The 20094-nt window shown below is 43.7% G+C and overlaps 1 protein-coding gene across 4 annotated transcripts in view; it reads right to left on the bottom strand.

Annotated features, from left to right (window-relative positions):
* LOC140729722 (Wilms tumor protein homolog) overlaps positions 1 to 20094 on the bottom strand; it is a 145418-nt gene that overhangs the window by 15782 nt on the left and 109542 nt on the right. For all 4 annotated transcript variants that reach the window (XM_073049833.1, XM_073049834.1, XM_073049835.1 and 1 more), the window contains exon 6: positions 2201 to 2290. In XM_073049833.1, the coding sequence (XP_072905934.1) occupies positions 2201 to 2290 (90 nt within the window). The remainder of the gene's footprint in view (positions 1 to 2200; positions 2291 to 20094) is intronic.

Raw genomic sequence — 20094 nt, 5'->3', positions numbered from 1 at the left:
TCATGTCTCTCTCAACGTTAATTCTCTTGCCAGTGATGCTGCTGGTAAATTTTTATTTCAGATTTGCAGCATCTGTAACAAACTCAGTGACCATTTTATTAAGTTTCTCCTGTATATTATAAAATGACTTTTGAGTTTATGCTCGTGGGCTTCTGCTGTGGCCCATCCACTTCAAGGCTCAACGTGTTGTGCGTTCACAGATGGCCTTCTGCATTTTGCTGTTGTAACACATCGCTATCTGAGTTACTATCGCCTTCCAGCTTGAACCATTCTCCTCTGACCTTTCTCATTAACAAGATGTTTCACCCACAGAACTGCTGCTCACTGGATTTTTTTCACATCATTCTCTGTAAATTCTTGACACTGTTTTGCATGAAAATCCAAGAAGATCAGTTGTTCTGACATACTCAAACCACCCTGTCTGGCACCAACAATCATTCCACAGTCAAAGTCACTTAGATCCCATATCCTCCCCGATCTGATGTTTGATCTGAACAACAACTGAACCTTTTGACCATGCCTGCGTGCTTTTATGCATTCAGTTACTGTCACATGATTGGCTGATTAGAGATTTGTATTAACAAGCAGGTATTCAGGTGAACCTAATAAAATGGCCTTTGAGTATATATTGCAGCTGCAAGTGCCCTTATGGGTTTGTGTGACAAGAACTGGTTTCAATGGTCTGATAGGCTAAAGAGGCATCTTACAGAGTAAAAAGCTGTCTCCTGAAGGAACTCTGTGAGTCAAGCAGCATCTGTGAAAGGGTGAAGGAATTGTAGACGTTTCAGGTGTAAAGTCCTGGTACAGACAAAACGTCAATCGTTCCTTGCCCACTGAGTCCAGATCACTGTCTGTTCCTCCAGATTTCTCCATCTGCAGCCTCAGTTTTCCAGAATATTTTGTTTCCTTATTAACATCATTTCCATAGAATGTTTTCTTCCCTCTCCTAATACTGCGGCATTTAACTCTCTCCCTGTCATCTCTTCTGCGTGTCGACGTAAGGGAGAACGAGTCATTACCCCGTACAACATCAAAAGGGGCTAGTCTGTGTCAGCCCTCAGAGTGACCCCATTAATCACATCCAGCTGCTGATTTCTCTGAACCTTGTTCTCTCTCGCATGCATGTTGCCGCTTCCCGATTCTCCAGACACGCATCTACACATGTTCACCTATCAACGTGTCTTTGGCAAGTGTGATAAAATGCAGAGGAAAGCCAAGCAATAAACACAAGAGTTTCTGCCAATGCTAGAAATCCAGAGCAACGCACGCAAAATGCTGGAGGAACTCAGCAGGTCAGGCAGCATCTATAGAGAGGAAAAAAGAGGTGATGTTTCGGGCCAAGACCCTTTATTATGACCAAGTGATCATAGGGAGAACATGCAAGTCATTGTCTTCTTCTGAACAGCTTCTTTTCAAGATGGGTGAGCCCAACCATTATCAATACTCTTCAGAGATTGTCTGCCTGACCTCAGTGCTCGTGTAACCAGGACTTGTAATATGCACCAGCTGCTCATACGACCATCCACCACCTGCTCCCATGGCTTCACATGATCCTGATCAGGGGACTAAGCAGGTGCTACACCTTGCCCAAGGGTGACCTGCAGACTAGCAGAGGGAGGGAGCGTCTTACACCTCCTTTGGCAGAGACATATCTCCATCCCTCCACCCTGGTAGCCCTTAGTTCAGTGTACATGAAGATTTCAATGCCAAGTAAATGTGGAAAATTTAGGGAGGGTGCAGAGGAGATTTACCAGGATGCTGCCTGGATTAGAGAGCATGTCACATGAGAATAGGATGAGAGATCTAGGGCTTTTCTCTTTGGATGAGAGGTGACTTGATAGGATGTATAATTTGATAAGAAGCATAGACAGAATAGACAACCAGAGACCTTTTCCCAGGGCAGAAATGGCTAATATAAAAGGCCATAATTTTAAGGTGATTAGAAGAAAGTACGGGGGGGGGGTGGATATCAGAGGTAGGTTTTTCTTTACACAGGGGGAGGAGCATGGAATGTGCTGCCAGAGGTGGTAGGGAGGCAGATACATTGGGGAGATTTAAAAGCCCCTTAGATGGGCAAATGAATGAAAGAAAAATGGAGGGAATGGATCGATTGATCTTAGAGTGGGTTAAAAGTCCAGCACAACATTGTGGGCTGAAGGGCCTGTACGGTGCTGTGCTGTTCTATGTTCTATGTTCTTACCAGTGTGTCTTCGCTGGTGTCGTTTCAGCTGATCCGAACGGGAGAATCTTCGTCCACAGTCCTTGAAATCACACTGGTAAGGTTTCTCACCTAATCAGAGATAAACAAAGAGTGGTTACACTTCATGTTGTTATCTGAGTGATGTGTTTAAGCATGACTGAATGGTAAACTCTGCTTCTCCCCACAAAAGCTGTATTTCAGGTCATACTGCATGTCAGTGATAATAAACCTGACTCTGATTCGAATTTGCATCTGTCAATTAACAGAGTAAGTGTTACAGTAAAAAGCATTAAAAATTAGCACAACAAAGATTTAAAGCCACACAGGGGAGAGAAAAACTGTAGGGTTTTAAACAAATCAGTGACATAGGGTTGTACAGAGAAGAAGCAGGCCCTTCGGCCCATCTTGTCCATGCTGACTGTGACTCTAATCCTATTTGTCTGCATTTGTCCTGTATTCCTCTAGTTCTTTCCCATCCAAGTGCCTGTATAAATGATTTTTAAACATTGTAGACACTTACTCTGGCAGCTCCTTTCATATACACACGACCTTCTGTGTGAAAAACCTGCTCCTCAGATCTCCTCAAAACTCCTCTCCCTCACACAAAAACTATTCCCTCTGGTTGTAGACTCCCCAAATCAAGGAAAATTATCTACCCTATGCATGCCCCTCATAATTTTACAAACCTATATAAGGTCACCCTTCAGATTGGTTACTTAAAGATGTTATACCTGGGGGAGGAGGTGGAGATATGTCCCACTACCTATTAAATACTCCCAGTGGTGTGCGTTTCAAATAGTTCTGACAACTAATTAAGCTCCTGGCCTTCAAGTGTGACATAGCCACTGAAGTCAGTGGATCCATTTTTTCTGACAGGAGAAGGGCAAAGGCAGGTTTCAGGTACTTTAAAACCAGTCACCTCGGATGGGGACTGTCAGCCATGGTTGGCAGCTCAGCTAGGAGAAAGAAAACTCTGATCTCAAACCTCCAGTGCCTTGCAGATATACCCATTCATGGAAAGGATTTGGGAGTAAACTCTAAGGCAAAATCCGGAGCAGGAGTCCCTAAGGCAGTGCAATGTTGAGTTCAATGCTGACTGGTAACTCCAGCTATGTCTCTGGTGCAACTCTGCCATTCCTCTGGATTCATCAGCTACGTGGAGAGGGGGAGCCTGCTGCGTGAGAAACAGCTTGCTCTTCATATCCTACTGCCCTGGCTTGCTTATCACGTAGACAACAAGGACGCAATATCCATGGTTGACCCTGACCAATGAAGAGCCTTAATAAGGTCACCCATCAGCCTCCTGTGTTCCAGTGAGAATCAACCCAGACTATCCAATCTCTCCTTACAACTACAGCTCTCTATTCCAGTCAACATCGTGCCAAATCTCTTCTGCACTATTTCCAATGTTACCATATCCTTCCTGTACTGTGCTGACCAGAACAGTATGCAATTCTCCAAATGCAGACTGAAGAATACTTTGTACAGCTGCAACAAAGTATCACGACTTTCAAAATGCCTCAGCCTATTGAGGGCAAACCACCTCACTACCCTATCCACCTGCGTCACCACTTTCAGAGAGCTATCAGCCTGTGTGCCAAGGTCCCTCTGGACATCAACTCTCCTGAGGTTCTGGCTGTTGATTGCACAGTATTTGATGTGCCCAAAAGCTCTATGTCAATGTGCCAGAGCAGAAAGGGGGGGGGGGGGAATGGAGAGGGAGAGATGGTGGGGTGTAGGGATGAGAGAAAGAAAGTTGAGACAGAGAGAGAGTTGAGAGTTGATTGAGAGAAAGAGTTGGAGAGAGACAGAGTAGAGAGAGTTGAGTGAGAGAGAGAGAGTTGGGAGAAAGAAGGGGTTGAGAGAAAGAGTTAAGTGAGAGAAAAATATAAAGGGGGAGAGGTTAAGCGAGAGTCGAGTGAGAAAGAGAGAAATGAGAGAAAGAGAAAGTGAGTTGAAAGAGAGTTGAGAGAGAGATGGTAGAGAGCTGGGAGAGAGTTGAGAAGGAAATTTGAGAGAAAGAGAGAGAGAGAGAGTGAAACACAGCCTAATGATTGGCTGCCAAGTGTTGCAACATTTACACTCTCTCTGTAGTTAGAAATTTTGCCTTCTTGTGATTAAAACCAATAGCTAAGATAAATCATTTTAAGGTTATCTGATTAATTGAATAGACAATTAGTGACTAATTGATCACTACATAAACATAAAATGAGATGAAGAGTATAACAGGCAGGTATACAGAGAGATAAGACCAGAAGACCATAAGATATAGGAGCAGAATTAGGCCACTTGGCCCATTTCTCTGTTCCACCATTTCATCATGGCTGATCCAATTTTTCTCCTGCCTTCTCCCTGTATCCCTTCATGCCTGATCAATCAAGAATCTATCAACCTCTGTCTTAAATGTACATAAAGACTTGATCTCCCCAGATGTCTGTAGCAAATAATTCCACAGATTCACCACTCTCTGGCTAAAGAAATTCCTTCTCATCTCCGTTCTAAAAGTATAACTCCCTTTTCTGAGGCTGGGTCCTCTGGTCTTAGACTCTCCACCTTAGGAAATATCCTCTCCACATCCGCTCTGTCAAAGCCTTTCACCATTTGACAGGTTTCAATAAGGCCACTCCTCATTCTTCTGAATCCTGCTGAATACAGGCCCACAGCCATCAAACACACTTCATATGACAAGCCATTCAATCCTGGAATCATTTTCGTGAGCTTCCTTTGAGCCCTCTCCAGTTTCAGCACATCCTTTCTAAGATAAGGAGCCCAAATCTGCTCACAATACTCCAAATGAGGCCTTACCAGTGCCTTATAAAGTTTCAACATTACATCCTTGCTTTTATAATCTAGTCTTCTTGAACTGAGAACATTGCATTTGCCTTCCTCACTGTGGTGAACTACATATACCTGTCTGGACACGCCCCCTGCTGACTGCTCCTGTGGCTCCGCCCACAGACCCCTGTATAAAGGCGATTGGAGGCACTGCTCCTCCCTCAGTCTCCAGGATGTTGTGTGATGGTCTCTTGCTGCTGACAGTGCTTTCTTCCAGCTAAAAAAAGCCTATCTCTCGCCTCATGTCTCCAAGAGTTATTGATGGTGCATCACTCACCACAGACTCAACCTGTAAATTAACCTTTAAGGAATCCTGCACAAGGACTCCCAAGTCCCCTTGCATCTCAGTTTTTTGTATTTTCTCTCCATTGAGAAAATAGTCATCCCTTTCATTTCTTCTACCAAAGTGCATGATCATACACTTCCCAACACTATATTCCATCAGCCATTTCTTTGCTCATTCTCCTAATCTGTCTATGTCCTTCTATAGCTTTTCTACTTCCTCAAAACGACCTGCCCCTCCACCTATCTTCATATCATCTATAAACGTTGCAACAAAGCCATCAATTCGATCATCCAAATCATTGACATTTAATGTCAAAAGAATTGGTCCCAACGCAGACCCCTGTAGAACACCACCAGACAATGGCAGCCAGTCAGAAGAAGCTCCCTTTAGTCCCACTCTTTGTCTCCTGCCAGTCAGCCACTGCTTTATCCTTGCTAGAAATTTTCCTGTAATACCATGGGTTCATAGCTTGGTAAGCAGACTCATGTGTGGCACCTTGTCAAACACTTTCTGAAAATCCAAGTACATAGCATCAGCCGATTTTCCTTTGTCTATCCTGCTTGTTACTTCTTCAAAGAATTCCAACAGATTTGTCAGACAAGATTTTCCCTTAAGAAAACCAAGCTGACTACGGCCTATTTCACTATGTGCCTCCAAGTACCCTGGGACCTCATCCTTAATAATTGACTGCAACATCTTCCCTCCACTGAAGTCAGACTAACTGGTCTATAGCTTCCTTTCTTCTGCTTCTCTACCTTCTTGAATAGTGGAGTGACATTTGCAATTTTCCAGTCTTCCAGAACCATTCCAGATTCAAGTGATTCTTGAAAGATCAGTACTAATGCCTCCATAATCTCTTCAGCCACCTCTTTCAGAACTCTGGAGTGTACACCGTCTGGTCTAGATGTTATCTGCATTTCAGTTTCCCAACAGCCTTCTGTCTAGTTATGGTAACTTCACACACTTCATGACTCCTGACACCTGGAACTTCCACTATACTAGTAGTGTCTTGCACAGTGAAGACTGATGCAAAAGACTTATTCAGTTTGTCCACTATTTTGTTGTCCCCCATTACTACCTCTTCAGCATCATTTTCCAGCAGTCCAATATCCACTCTTGCCTCTCTTGTACACTTAATATATCTGAAGAAACTACTGGCATCTATCCTCTTAAATATTACTGGCTAGCTTTCTTTTGTATTCCAGCTTTACCTTCTTAATGACTTTTTTATTGCCTTTTGTTAGTTTTTAAAAGCTTCCCACTAATTTTTGCTCTGTTATATGCCCTCTCTTTGGATTTATGTTGGCTTTGACTTCTCTTGTTTGCCATGGTTGTGTCATCACGATGGAGATAGAGTGGGAGTAGACGATTGTAGAGCAGAAGCCAAGAGTTTGACTGTGCCTTAAGAACACAGAGAGCAAGGCAGATGAACAATGGGTTTCTCCTTCTGAGTTAGTGTGGAATTATTGTACTGATTTAATAAAGGGATAACATCTCCACCACGCTGAGTAGGCTACGGTCAATTATGGAAAACCCTGAACATCCTCTACATAGCACCATCCAGAGACAGAGAAGCAGTTTCAGCGACAGGTTACTGTCGATGCAATGCTCCTCAGACAGGATGAAGAGGTCAATACTCCCCAATGCCATTAGGCTTTACAATTCAACTGCCAGGACCTAAGAACTTTTTTTTTAAAGCTATTATTAATGCTTTTTGAGTTAGTGATTTAGATGCATATCATATTATTACTGAGTTAAGTATTGTATGTAATGAGTTTTTGCTACAACAAGTGTATGGGACATTGGAAAAAATGTTGAATTTCCCCATGGGGATGAATAAAGTATCTATCTATCTATCTATCTATCAGTCAACACAGGTGCATCTCAAAGATGCATGCTTAGCCCACTGATCTAGTCTCTCTACGCTCACGGCTGTGTGGTTAGGCACAGCTCAAATGCTATTTCTAAATCCACCAATGAATAAAGTCGCAGAATCGCAGATATTGAAATGGAGGCATAAAGGAGTGAGATAGATAAGCAGGTTAAGTGATGTTGCAACAACATCCTTACACTCAACGCCAGAAAGATCTAGGAATTATTTGTAGACTTCATTGAGAGGTCAGTGGTGGAAAAGGTGAGCACCTTCAAGTTCCTGAGCGTCATCATCTTGGAGGATGTATCCTGGGCCCTAAACATTAATACACAAAGAAGGCACACTGCATATTGGAGTTTGAGGAGATTTTTAATGTCACTAAAGACTCAAGCAAATTGCTACAGATATACGATGGAGAGTATTCTGACTGGTTGTATCACACGTATGACTGGTATGGAGGCTCTAATGTGTAGGACCTTTAGTGGATGCAGAGAGTTGTAGACTCACAAGGACAACCCTCCCCACCATCGATGACATCTGCAAAAGGTGATGCATCAAGAAAGCAGCTTCCATCAATAAGGATGCTCTCCATCCAGACATATCCTCTTCTCGATACTAACATAAAGGAGGAGGTACAGGAGCCTGATGACAAACATTCAATGGTTCAAGAACAGCGTCTTCTCCCTCCACTGTCAGATTTCTGAATGGTCCATGACCCAATCAATATTCCCTCAATATGATTCTTTTGCACTTTGTATTTACTGCGGACTTATTTTTGTAACTTATAGCAGTTTTTATGTCTTGTACAGTACGATAGAATAGAACTGAACACTACAGCGTAACACAGGCCCTTCGGCCTATAGCATTATGCCAGCTTTATTCAAGATTCAAAATTGTGCAGTGTCATTTCCAGCACACAAGTGTAAAGGAGAATGAAATAATTGCACCTTGAATCTAGTACAACACAAAAAACACAATAAGATAAAGAACAAAATAATAATAAAAACACAATAAACGTAAATCCATGATAGCTTACATACAAAGGTTGATTGTAGGTCCATAAAATGGTGCTAGGCACAGGAGTGTTTGTAGATAAGATAACAAATAGGAAATGATAAAGTAGTGATGGTTGGTGTGGACAGGTGGGCTTGTGGGTGGAGGTGTTGATCAGCCTTACTGCTTAGTCTGGTGGTCTCTTTCCAGATGGGAATGGGACAAACAGTCCTTGAGTGGGGAGAGGTGGATCCTTCATGATGTTACTGGCCCTTTTCCAGCACCTTTCTGTATATATGTCCTTTATGATGGGTGGCTGGTACCAGTGATGCGTTGGGAAGTTTTGACTACCTGTTGTAGAGTCTTAAAAACTGCTGCAGTTCAGTTTCTGTATCATGCAGTAATGTAGCTTGCTCCAATGCTCTCTACTGCACATCTGTAGTATGATGTGGGTTTATCTAACCCTTCTAACCCTTCCCTCCCACATAGCCCTCCATTTTTCTATCATTTAGGTACTGCTCGTGTGACGGGGTGGAGATAATTCTCTCCTCCTTCCACTACCCTGCAGGCTACCCTTGGGCAAGGTGTAGCACCTGCTTAGTCACCTACTCAGGTTCACATGAAGCCATGGGAGCAGGTGGTGAATGGTCGTATGAGCAGCTGGTGCACATCACAAGTTCTGGTTACGCGATCACTGACGCCAGGCAGACAATCTCTGAAGAGTATTGATAATGGCTGGAGTCACCCATTTGGTAAAGACACTGCCCAGAAGAAGGCAATGGCAAACCACTGGTGTAGAAAATTTTGCCAAGAACAATCCTGGCCAAGGAGAGACCATGATTGCCTATGTCATATGAATGAAGGAGAAATGTATTGCTACCACAAGGCAACAAATTTCATAACATATGTCAGTGATAATAAATCTGATTCTGATTCAAGATCAAGTTCACTGTCATTTGACTGTAAATCTGAACAACCAAACCTTTTGTAGTTTGTGGATGGACATTTGAAGCCTGGAGTTAATGCACCCTGTGTTCAGGAATTGGTCTGGGGGTGAGGGGGGGGGGGGACAATGACTGTATAAAGTGTCTCCAACTTAACTTCAAGCCCAGAGTTTCTGAGCTAAAAGGGCAGCTGGAGTCACGTTAGAACATCTGGATGGCTGAGGGTTCCCAAGAGGTGGCCACCACATTGACACAGAACAAACAGGTGGCATTCCAGAAAAGTCGGCAGAATTAGAATTGGCTTATTATTGCCACATGCACCCAGACACAGAGGGGTGTATGGGGTGTCCAGGGGAGGGGAAGCACCTCTGGAGAAGGGGCTTGTTGTGTCCATTTCAGGGCAGCTCATTCACCGTTGGTCCTTACCGGACACTCAGCCCTCACTTGCTGCTCCAAGTAGCTGTTTGCATACGACTACGGCCACAGCCTGGAACACCGCTACGGCAACCTCATACCCCGGTGAGATAGGGACACATCTGTCCTAGCAAGTGAATTCAGCTCTGGCGGACTGGGCAGATGAGATCTACAGTGAGATCCAATGGCCAGGAAGGCACTTCTGCAAAGCTCTGTTGAGAGGAAAGGACGTGAAACGGCGCAGAGGACATCGTGGCCATCCACTGAAACCAAGGAATTCCCCAGTTTGTGCCGCTTGCTTGTGCCACTGGACCCGGAACTCTGAGCTCAAGAGAACGGAACTGCCCCAGAGCAACAGCTTTCCCTGCTTTAAAAACTTTGAAAACTTTCCTGCACAGGTCTCCTGTCATCATCAGACGCAATGGACAACCATTAAAAAACCCCAGATACAGTGAAAAGCTTCTGCTTGCATGCCATGCAGTCAGATCATTCAATTCATAAGTACATTGAGGACATAAAATGGAAAATATGAACATAGCGTCATAGGCACCATATTCTGCCAGCTTGTACACCTTTCCACTAACCCTACCTTCTTATTCTGGTTTCTGCCCCCTTCCATTCCAATCCTGATGAAGGGTCCCAGCCCAAAAGGTCAACTGTTTATTCCCCTCCATTGATGCTGAGTTCCTCCAGCATCTTAATTTAGAACAGAACGGGCCCTTCCAGTCCTTCGAGTTGCACTGGGCAGCAATCCCCAATTTACCCCGAGCCTAATCACAGGACAATTTACAATGACCATTTAACCTACTAACCGGTATGTCTTTGGACTGTGGGAGTGTGGTGAACTACATATACCTGTCTGGACACGCCCTCTGCTGACTGCTCCTGTAGCTCCTCCCACAGGCCCCTGTATAAAGGCGATTGAAGCCTGAGCCCAGCCTCATTCTCCAGGATGTAGTGTTGTTCATTCTTCCAGTCAATAAAAGCCGATATCTCGCCTTTACGTCTCAGAGAGAGTTACTGATGGTGCATCAGGGAGGAAACCGGAGCGCCTGGAGGAAACCCATGTGGACACAGAAAGGCTGTACAGACTCCTAACAGACAGCGGCGAGAATTAAACGCGGGTTGCTGGTACCATAAAACGTTGTGCTAACTATTATGCTACTCTACAACACACTTATTTTGTGTGTGCTCCACAGAGTATGTTGTTATGAACAATGCAAGTAAGTAAATAAACTTCATGTGCTACAACAAGGTAGACTGGGAGATCAAGAGTTCATCTTTTTAGCGTACAAGAGGTCAGTTTACGAATCTGATAACAAGGGGGTAGAAGCTGTCCTTGAGCCTGGTTAGATGTGCTCTCGGGCTTTTGTCTTCTGCCAATGGGAGGAGGAAGAAGAGAGAATGACCGGGGAGGGTGGGGTCTTTGATTATGTTGGCCGCTTTCCCGAGGCAGGGTGAAGCGTAGACGGAGTCAGCGGAGGAGTGGATGTTTTGCGAGTAATTTCAGGAGTTTTCAGAGGATAGGCGGCTCCCGACTTGACTCTGCACACTGAAACCTGTTGAAGGGGCTTAGTCCAAGAGTCTACACAAATAGGATGAGCAAGTGTTATAGGGGTTTGGGAGCATACAAATAACTCTGTAAGCTCCTGTATGGAGAGGTGCTTCTCTGGTGCTGGAGTAAAGGTTGTCATCCAGAGGGTGCGGAACATTCTGGAATGGGAAGAGACTGAACCAGAACTTTCTCTGTAGTTGTTACACTTTATTGTGCACTCTGTTCTTGTTTAACTTCAGTGACCTTAATGCACTGTTGTAATGTATTGATCAATATGGATAGAATGCAAGAAAAGCTTTTCCATTTCAACATTCTGGATCTCCTCTCACCTCTTCTCTTTTTCTCACCTGCCCATCACCTCCGTGATTCCATTCCTCCTCTCTTTTCTTCGATAGTCCACTGTCCTCTCCTAAGAGATTCCTTCGTCTTCAGCCTTTGACCTTTTCCACCTATTATCTCCCAGCTTCTTACTTCATCCCCTTCAACTGGCTTCACCAATCACCTGCCAGCTTGTACTGCTTCTCTGCCCCTCCCACACCTTCTTATTCTGGCTTCTGCCCTCTTCCTTTCCAGTGTTGATGAAGGTTCTTGGCCCAAAACATCGACTGTTTATCTCCCTCCATAGATGCTGCCTGACCTGCTAAGAGATACTCCAGTTTTCCACTGTACCTCAGTACAGGCGACAATAATAAATCATGTTACCAATTTACTATGTGAGCTTTGAGCCACACGGAAAGGGATGCCAGATGAGAAGAGTAAAGCAAGTGGTTTTAAACAGGGTTTTAAAGGTTATAGTGAGAAGAGGAAATCATGGGAGGATGTTCCTGGATTCTGTCTGGCAACTGATGGCACGGACAGTGAACTGGGTGAAGAACGAACGATGAGCAAGAGGCCAAGATATTGTGAATGCAGTTTTCACTTGGCTTTGGACAATTAACAATTACAATATAACCACAATAATCTGACATCTTGGGTGTCTTTGGTGACTTTTGGATGTTACTCCACTTAATATCCAAACGCACTGTTACTTCACTTTTGTTTTATGGGTTACACAGTGATACACAGGACATGGAACACTACAGCACAATACAGGACCTTTGGCCCATGATGTAGTGCCAACATTTTAACCCACTCTAGGATCCATCTAACTCTTCCCTCCTATGTAGCCCTCCTTTTTCTACCAGTCATGTGACTGTCTAAGAGTGTCCTTAATCTATAGGCCTCTACCATCACCCCTGGCAGGGTGTTCCAAGCATTCACCACTCTGTCTAAACAAAAACTTACCTCTGACATCCCCCCTATACTTTCTTCAAATCACTGCATCATGTTAGACATCTCCACCCTGGGACAAAGTCTCTGGCTGTCCACTCAATCTATGCCTCTTGCCTTCTTGTACACCTCCATCAAGTCATTGCTCATCCTCCTTCACTCACTCAAACTATCCTCAGAAGACATAATCTCCAATCCAGGCAGCATCCTGGACCCTCCTCTGCACCCTCTCTGTAACTTCTACATCCTTTCTATACTGAAGCAACCAGAACTGAACACAATACTTCAGGTGTGGTCTAACCAGAGCTGCAACATTACCTCACAGCTCTTGAACCCAGTTCACCAACTTATGAAGGCCAACACACTATACACCTTCTTAACCATTCGATCAACTTGCATGGCAACATTAAGGGATGAATGGACATTGACTCCAAGATCCCTTTGCGCCCCCACACAGCTAAGAATCCCACAGTTAACCCTGTATTCTGCCTTCAAATTCAATTTGATATAACAAATTTTCCAGTCAACTAGTGAGTTTGAAGGCAGTGGGAAATATATAAGCACTTGGGACTTCAGTCCCAGTTGGGAATCTGATTCTGTACTGGAATTGGAGTCTGGGATACTCCAATTTGGAATACAGGGACGGGAGTATTCCTATCTCCAATCCCAGTTCTAGCCACCCCTCGTTACTCAGTCAGACCCAGGTCCACTTTGCAGTCTGGATGTAAGCTCTTGACCTAAAACATCGACTGTCCATTTCTCTCCATGAATGATGCCTGTTCCCCTGAGATCCCCAGCATTTTGTTAAGTTTCACAGCCCACTGTACTCTGTACCCCCAACAGCATTCTGTATTAGTGCCAGGTGTCCAGGGCACTAGTGCAGTGTGCAACCTGAAAATTCAGATTCGGATCATTGGACCTTGAGGGAGGACTTTATTCCTGGAAGTGTTGGAGAATGAAGGGAGATTTGATAGAGGTATACAAAATCATGAGGGGTATAGATAGGGTAAATTCAAGCTGGCTTTTTCCACTGATGTTGAGTGAGACTAGAACTAGAGGTCATAGGTTAAGGGTAAAAGGTGAAATACTTAAAGAGAACCTGAGGGAGAACCTCTTCACTTGGGGTGGGGGGGTGTGAGTGTGGAATGAGCTGCCAGAGGAAGTGGTGGAGGTGGGTTTGATTGCAGCACTTAAGAGAAGCTTGGATGAGTAAATGGATGGGAAGGGTATGGAGGGCTATGGTCCAATGGGACTTGGCAGAGTGACAGTTCAACATGGACTAGCTGTGCCAAAGGGCCTGTTTCTGTGCGGTGGTGCCCTATCACTCTATGACTCCCATTATCGCAGCCAAACCAATGCTCAGGCACCATTAGTATTGAAGGCCTGATCGTCGATATAAATCCAGCTACAAGTGGGTTCTCACTGTGCTATGTTGAACGTCGAGCCTAGAACAGCACAGCAGAAGAACAGGCCCTTTGGCCCACAATGTTGTGCTGATCTAATTAAGCCAAAGACACCTAACTCCCTTTACCTGCGCATGATCCCTATCCCTCCATTCTCTGCAAGCTCACTTGCCTTCCTTTTTAAAAGCTATTATTAATGCTTTTTGAGACGGTGATTTACATGCATATCATATTTTTTTACTGAGTTAAGTATTGTATGTAATTAGTTTTGCTACAACAAGTGTATGGGACATTGGAAAAAAAGTTGAATTTCCCCATGGGGATGAATAAAGTATCTATCTATCTATCTTCCTAAAACCCTCTTATATCTCCTCATCACCCCTTGTAGAGCATCCCAGACACCCACCCCTCTCTGTAAACAAAACCTTGCCTACTCACCTCCTTTGAACTTTCCCACTCACTATTTAAATGCTTAGCAGTCTACCTATGACTTTCATAATTTAAAACCTTCTATTAGGTCTCCTCTCAGCTTCTGCTGCTCCAGGGAAAACAAAAGTTTGTCAAACTTCTCCTTATAGCTCATACCCTCTAATCCAGGCAGCATCTTGGTAAACCTCTTCTGCACCCTCTCCAAAGCCTCCACATTGTTTCTTTAATGGAGCGTTCGGAACTGAATGCAATACAGATGTGGCCTGACCATTGGCTGCTAAAGTTCACGTATTACCACAGATGCTGCACTTCAAAAGTACCTCAGTATTAGTAAAATGTTATAAGACTTCCTGAAGTCACAAATGGTAATAAATAAAGCACAAAGTATACTCTGAGCTGCTTTGCCTTGCTTATTTCCCATTTTTTTCATCTGTAATTTAGGTAATTTACAGCCCATAAAATTGAACTGAAGTGATCTCTGCAGGTTTGTCCGCCCCCCCCCCCAATGCCCGCCGCATGCTATTGCTATCATTTCGCTCCCCGTCTCGCTCTGATCTGCCTGCTCCTTCAGGCAGCCGCTGCTGGTCACCTCGCCTGTTTCTTGTGTCCGCTTGTTGGCATGACAAAAGTTAAGTGGCTGTATTTGCTTAATTGTAAAAACATGGAAGATCATACGGCCAAGAGAAAATGGCCAGGGCTTGGTGGTGGTGGGGGGTGGGGGCTGGGGGGGTTTGCTCGTGCAACATTTCAGAGTCGTTGCAGCTTAATTGATTTTGTGTCATCTACAGAAACTGTCAGAGGTGCTGAAAGTGGTCAATTACACTCTGACCACAGAACCTCCTCCAGGCACTGCGGCTCTTTGAGAGTTAGTCCTTGACATATTAAAACAAATTCTGGTAGCACAGTGCAATGACGAGAAAAGCATTTTAGTTGCTCCTGCAATTAAAACAGTTTGAATTTTTCTACACATCTTTGATTCTCCAGCATTTTTATTAAGTCATATGTTTTAGATATTAGAATGAAGTAAAAGGCTATGGATTGAATTAAAACTTGGAAGATAATGCATGCTCTTTTTTAAAGCAATATTTAAGTGTTCATGTTTTAAAACATATGGCTTGGGCTGTGTCAGATGTTATGCTTGGCTATCGTAGGCAATATCTCAAGATGAACTGACATTTACCCACTGCTGTCTTCAGGGTTCAGGTTTTCTGACATGTTTTCACAGCAACTAAATGTCAATTGGAGGTCAATTTCACTTGAGCAAAATCCAGAAAGAAAACTTTCCACTTACCCAGGTGGGATGGCTTTTGAGTGGAGATCAGCTGTACTCCTTCAGTACAAATAAATTAACTGCAAGATTCCTATTGGACGAGACGGATCAAGAGATACGGAGCTATGAAGAGCAGACGGGGCTGAGTAGAGATTGGCCGTGATCAAGTTGAGTGGCTTATTGACCTGGTGTCAAGTTCATAAAGTTTTCATTTTCCTATTGGCACCTTGGTTCTGATTTATTTTTTGATATCGACCCAGTACATAAAGGGGTATAAAATGGGATGACAAAATCTTAAGAAACAGATGTGTGTTGGCCTCATCCATAAAGAGGGGAAGTAAGCTCTTCCAAAATGCTGCCATCATCTCCAATTCACAATAGCTGCTTCAAAGAAAATGTCTATGGGATCTTTCTGGAAGATTTATTTCTATTTTGTTTGGTCCCAATGCATCTCTGAAAACATCATCTGACAATCCTGTGGAATTTTAACTGAAACTGCAGTCCCATCTGTGTCTACAATCCGGCAGAAGGATTTTTTTGCTTCAGATGACAAATTACTCTTCCTTTTCGACAGCCCTTAGCTGTCACTCGCAATCGTCCCTGGGTTCGTTCAGTATGAGTTTTTCTGCCTTCAGGAGGAGGGTGGAGAGCTGGTTGGGGTGAGATTTAGAGGACCTGCTACTGAGAGTTGCAAAAATACGGGCAGGGCTATTGAGGAAGGTGGACTCCAGGGAGGAGATGGAGGCCTTTGTTGTTGGGAGAGAACCTTAAATTGAAACATTCGGCCTTCAACCATTAGGAAACTAGTTAATCTTACAGCCTTCAACCATTAATCTTAATGACTATATTGGGTTCCTCGTGAACCTGGGAGCATAGAAATGGGATCTGATTTTGGCCTCACTTTGTCCATTGATTCTCTTATCTATCAGCCTTAATTGTATGTAGTGATTCAACTTCCACCGCAGCCTGGCTTAGACATTTATAACCTCAGAGTCATTGAGTGCAGTGGCACAGCAACAGGCCCTTTGGCCCATCTAGTCCATGTCGAACCGTTATTTTGCCAAGTCCTGTTGATCCACAGTTAGACCATAGCCCTCCATACACCTCCCATTCAAGTACTTAACTGAACTTCTCTTAAATGTTGAAATGGAACCCACATCCACCACCTCTGCTGACAGCTCGTTCCACACACACACCCTCTTGGAGAAGCAGCTCCCTCTCAGGTTCTCCTTTTACCTTTCACCCTTAACATATGACCTCTAATGTAACCTCAGGAGAAAGAGCCTGCTGAGGGAAAATCTTACTGCTCTTTTCAGAATTAAATGACCATCCCCCTAACCTGAAACTATGTCCCCTCGAGATGTAGATTTCCCCCATGCATATAGAATCTTTCTCTCCGTCACAGTAGCGTAGCATTTAGCATGACAGTATTACAGATCAGAGCGTTGGGAGTTCAATACCAATGTCCTCTGAGACTGCATACCCTCCCCACGGAATGCATGAGTTTCCTCCGGGTGCTCCGGTTTCCTCCCACAGTCCAAAGACATACTGATTGGTCAATTAATTGGTCATTGTAAATTGTCCCGTGATTGGGCTAGGGTTAAATCAGTGGGATGCTGGGTGACACAACTCAAAAGGCTGGAAGGGCAAATTCCATGCTGTACCTCTAAATAAATAAACTCTCCTGTGGATGTGATACGTTGCCATAAGCTCATCGCTCATTCTTCTAAACTCTCAGGAGCCTGAGCCCAATCTGCTTAATCTTTCCTTGTAAATTCATTCCCTCATGGCTGGAATCAATCTAATAAACGTTCTTCCAAGGTAAATACATCCTTCCTGAAATAAGGAGACAAACTGTACCCAGTATTCCAGACATCCCACCAGAGTACTGAACAATTGTAGTGAAAAATGGCCTTTGTTTTCCATCACCTTTGCAATGAAGGCCTTTATTCCACTGTCATATCATTGAATGGAAAAGCCTACAAAAAGTAATGGGTACAGCCCACTCAGTCACTGGTAAAGACCTCACCACCACTGAACAATCTACATGGAAGGCTGACACAGGATAGGCAAGAACACCCACAATCCAGCTCAGGCTCTCTTTTCACTGCTGCCATCAGGAAGAAGCTACAGGAGACTCAGGACTCACACCACCAGCTTCAGGAAAAGTTACGACCTGACAACCATCAGGCTGCTGAACCAGAGGGGATAATTTCACTCACCCCATCACTGAACAGTTCCCACAACCTATGGACTCGCCTTTAAGGACTCTTCATCTCATGTTCTCGATATTTGTTGCTTATTTATTATAGTTATTTTGTTTGTTTTTCTTTTTGCAATGGCACAATTTGCTGGTTTTCTGCACATTGGTTGTGTCGTCTTTCGTTGATTCTATTGTGTTTCTTTGTATTTACTGAGAATGCCCACAAGAATATACATCCCAGGGTACTACATGGATACATAAATGTACTCTGAAATTAAATTTACTTTGCACTTTGTACTTGTGATCAATTTTGAGCTACTGTATCTAAGGAAGAATATGTGGGACTGCCGATCATCCAGAGAAGGTTCATAAGAGTGATCCCAGGAATGAAAGAGTTAACACATGAGGAGTGATTGATGTCTCTGGCTTGTGCTCACTAGCATTTAGAACAATGGGGGGGAATCTCATTAAAACCTATCAAATAATGAAAGCCCTTGATAGAGTGGACATGGAGAGGATGTTTCCATTAGTAGGAGATTCTAAGATGAGAGCACAGACGCAGAGAAGGGAGGCCACTTTAAAACAGTGAAGAGGAGGGATTTCTTCAGCCAGAAGGTGGAGAAACTGTGGAATTTGTTGCCACATATGGCTTTGGAGGCCAAATCATTTGGCACGTTTAAGGCAGAGATTGGTAAGCTCTTGAGTGACACATACAAAATGCAGGTGGAACTCAGCAGGTTAAGCAGTATCTATGGTGAGAAGTTTCAAGCTGAGACCCTTCATCAGGAGAAGAGTCAGGAGACCCCAAAACATCAGCTGCTTATCCTTCTTCATAGATGCTGCCTGACCTGCTGAGTTCTTCCAGCATTTTGTGTGTGTTACTCTTGATTTCCAGCATCTGCAGAAACTCCTGTGTTTTTGATAGGCTCTTGATTGGTAAGGGTGTTAAAGACTACGGGCGAAAGCAGGAGAATGGGGTTGAAGAAAAACATTCAGTCATAATTGAATGGTGGAGCACACTCGATGACTGAGCAGCCTAAACCTGCTACTATACCTTATGGTCTGACTTGGATTTTCTGTGGCAGTCATGGCATTGAGTGACTTGGGGCAAAATAACGTGGAAAAGGGGTAAATTAAATAGGTGTTAGCCCTTTTATAAATATCCCCATCAGTAGGTAAAGGATGCTCAAAGTAGCTTCCATAGGGAAATGTAACATCTCTGGGAATACCTGGTTCTTGCAACTTCAAAGTGGGTTGGGAGCCTTCAGGATTGTACAGGTAAACCTCAAGACTGTGCATTGTGAGTACACTAAAGGTCTACATTAAATGGAAAAAGGGAGTGCACTGCCCCACAAAGCCCACCCCCATCCCTATTGACAGCTTCTCCTGCACCACCTGTGAAAAAGTCGCAGTTCCACCATCAGCCATCCCAGAACCCACCAGGCCAGGTCATCTCAATCCCTTGGGTCTGTCCAAGAAGAAAGGATAAACACAAGGGATTTTGTCATCCTGCTGAAGGGTTTTGGCCCGAAACGTCGACTGTTTACTCTTTTCCATAGAACTGGCCTGCTGAGTACCTCCAGCATTTTGTGTGTGTTGCTTTAGATTTCCAGCATCTGCAGATTTTCTCTTGTTTGGGGTTCTGCAGATGCTGGAAATCCAGAGCAACACGCACAAGACTCGGACCTAAAAAAGTGAGAGTTAGATGCCAGTCACCTTGCGTTGGGAGGTGTGGTAATCTGAAGATGATCTCAAAGGATCAGATATGGACTCTTTCCACCATTCCTGAAGTTGATCTATGGGGTAATTTTTATCAAGTTCTGTGTTATCATTTATGGCTGTAACCTTATCCCACAACACACTTTCATCATTTTCTGGATACGTTTTAATTTTGATCAGTTTTGCAATCACATTAAACTCAGTTTACACCCATCTCCTCTGCAGTGACCTTGAAGCAAGGCTTGAGCATGGCTATAGAATGAGGGCCAAGGCCTTGAAGTTAAAAAAAAGGAAGAACAATTGTCAATCTCTGTGTGACATTTGTCCCACTCATGTGATTAATATAGAAATAATATTCTGTTCCATAGCTAATGCCAGTGGAAGGATATCAAATTTCCTTTGGAATTGCTTAAGATGCATATTTATCCTAATTTTTCAGCATGAACTTCCATCTAGCAGTAAAATTCCAATGGATTTCCTGAAAGCAAATAGTGGTGCCAGAATTTAGACTCAATATTTTGAATCATTCAGCACAAATAGAGGGACATTTCCCCCTCGTGCCTGTTGTAGCACCATGAAATTAAAATAATCGGAGATCACTTGTTTGTTTTTTTCCAGCTCATTTCTAATATATTCTTTTTCCAGTACTAAGCTGCTTTCTAAAGAAAAGACACATTTTGATTTGTTTTCTTTGTTTCTTG

Source organism: Hemitrygon akajei, chromosome 6 (assembly GCF_048418815.1).
Source record: "Hemitrygon akajei chromosome 6, sHemAka1.3, whole genome shotgun sequence".
Classification (NCBI taxonomy): Eukaryota; Metazoa; Chordata; class Chondrichthyes; order Myliobatiformes; family Dasyatidae; genus Hemitrygon; species Hemitrygon akajei.
The sequence above is the reverse complement of the archived record's forward strand: the minus strand, read 5'-3'. Positions and strand labels throughout refer to the sequence as shown.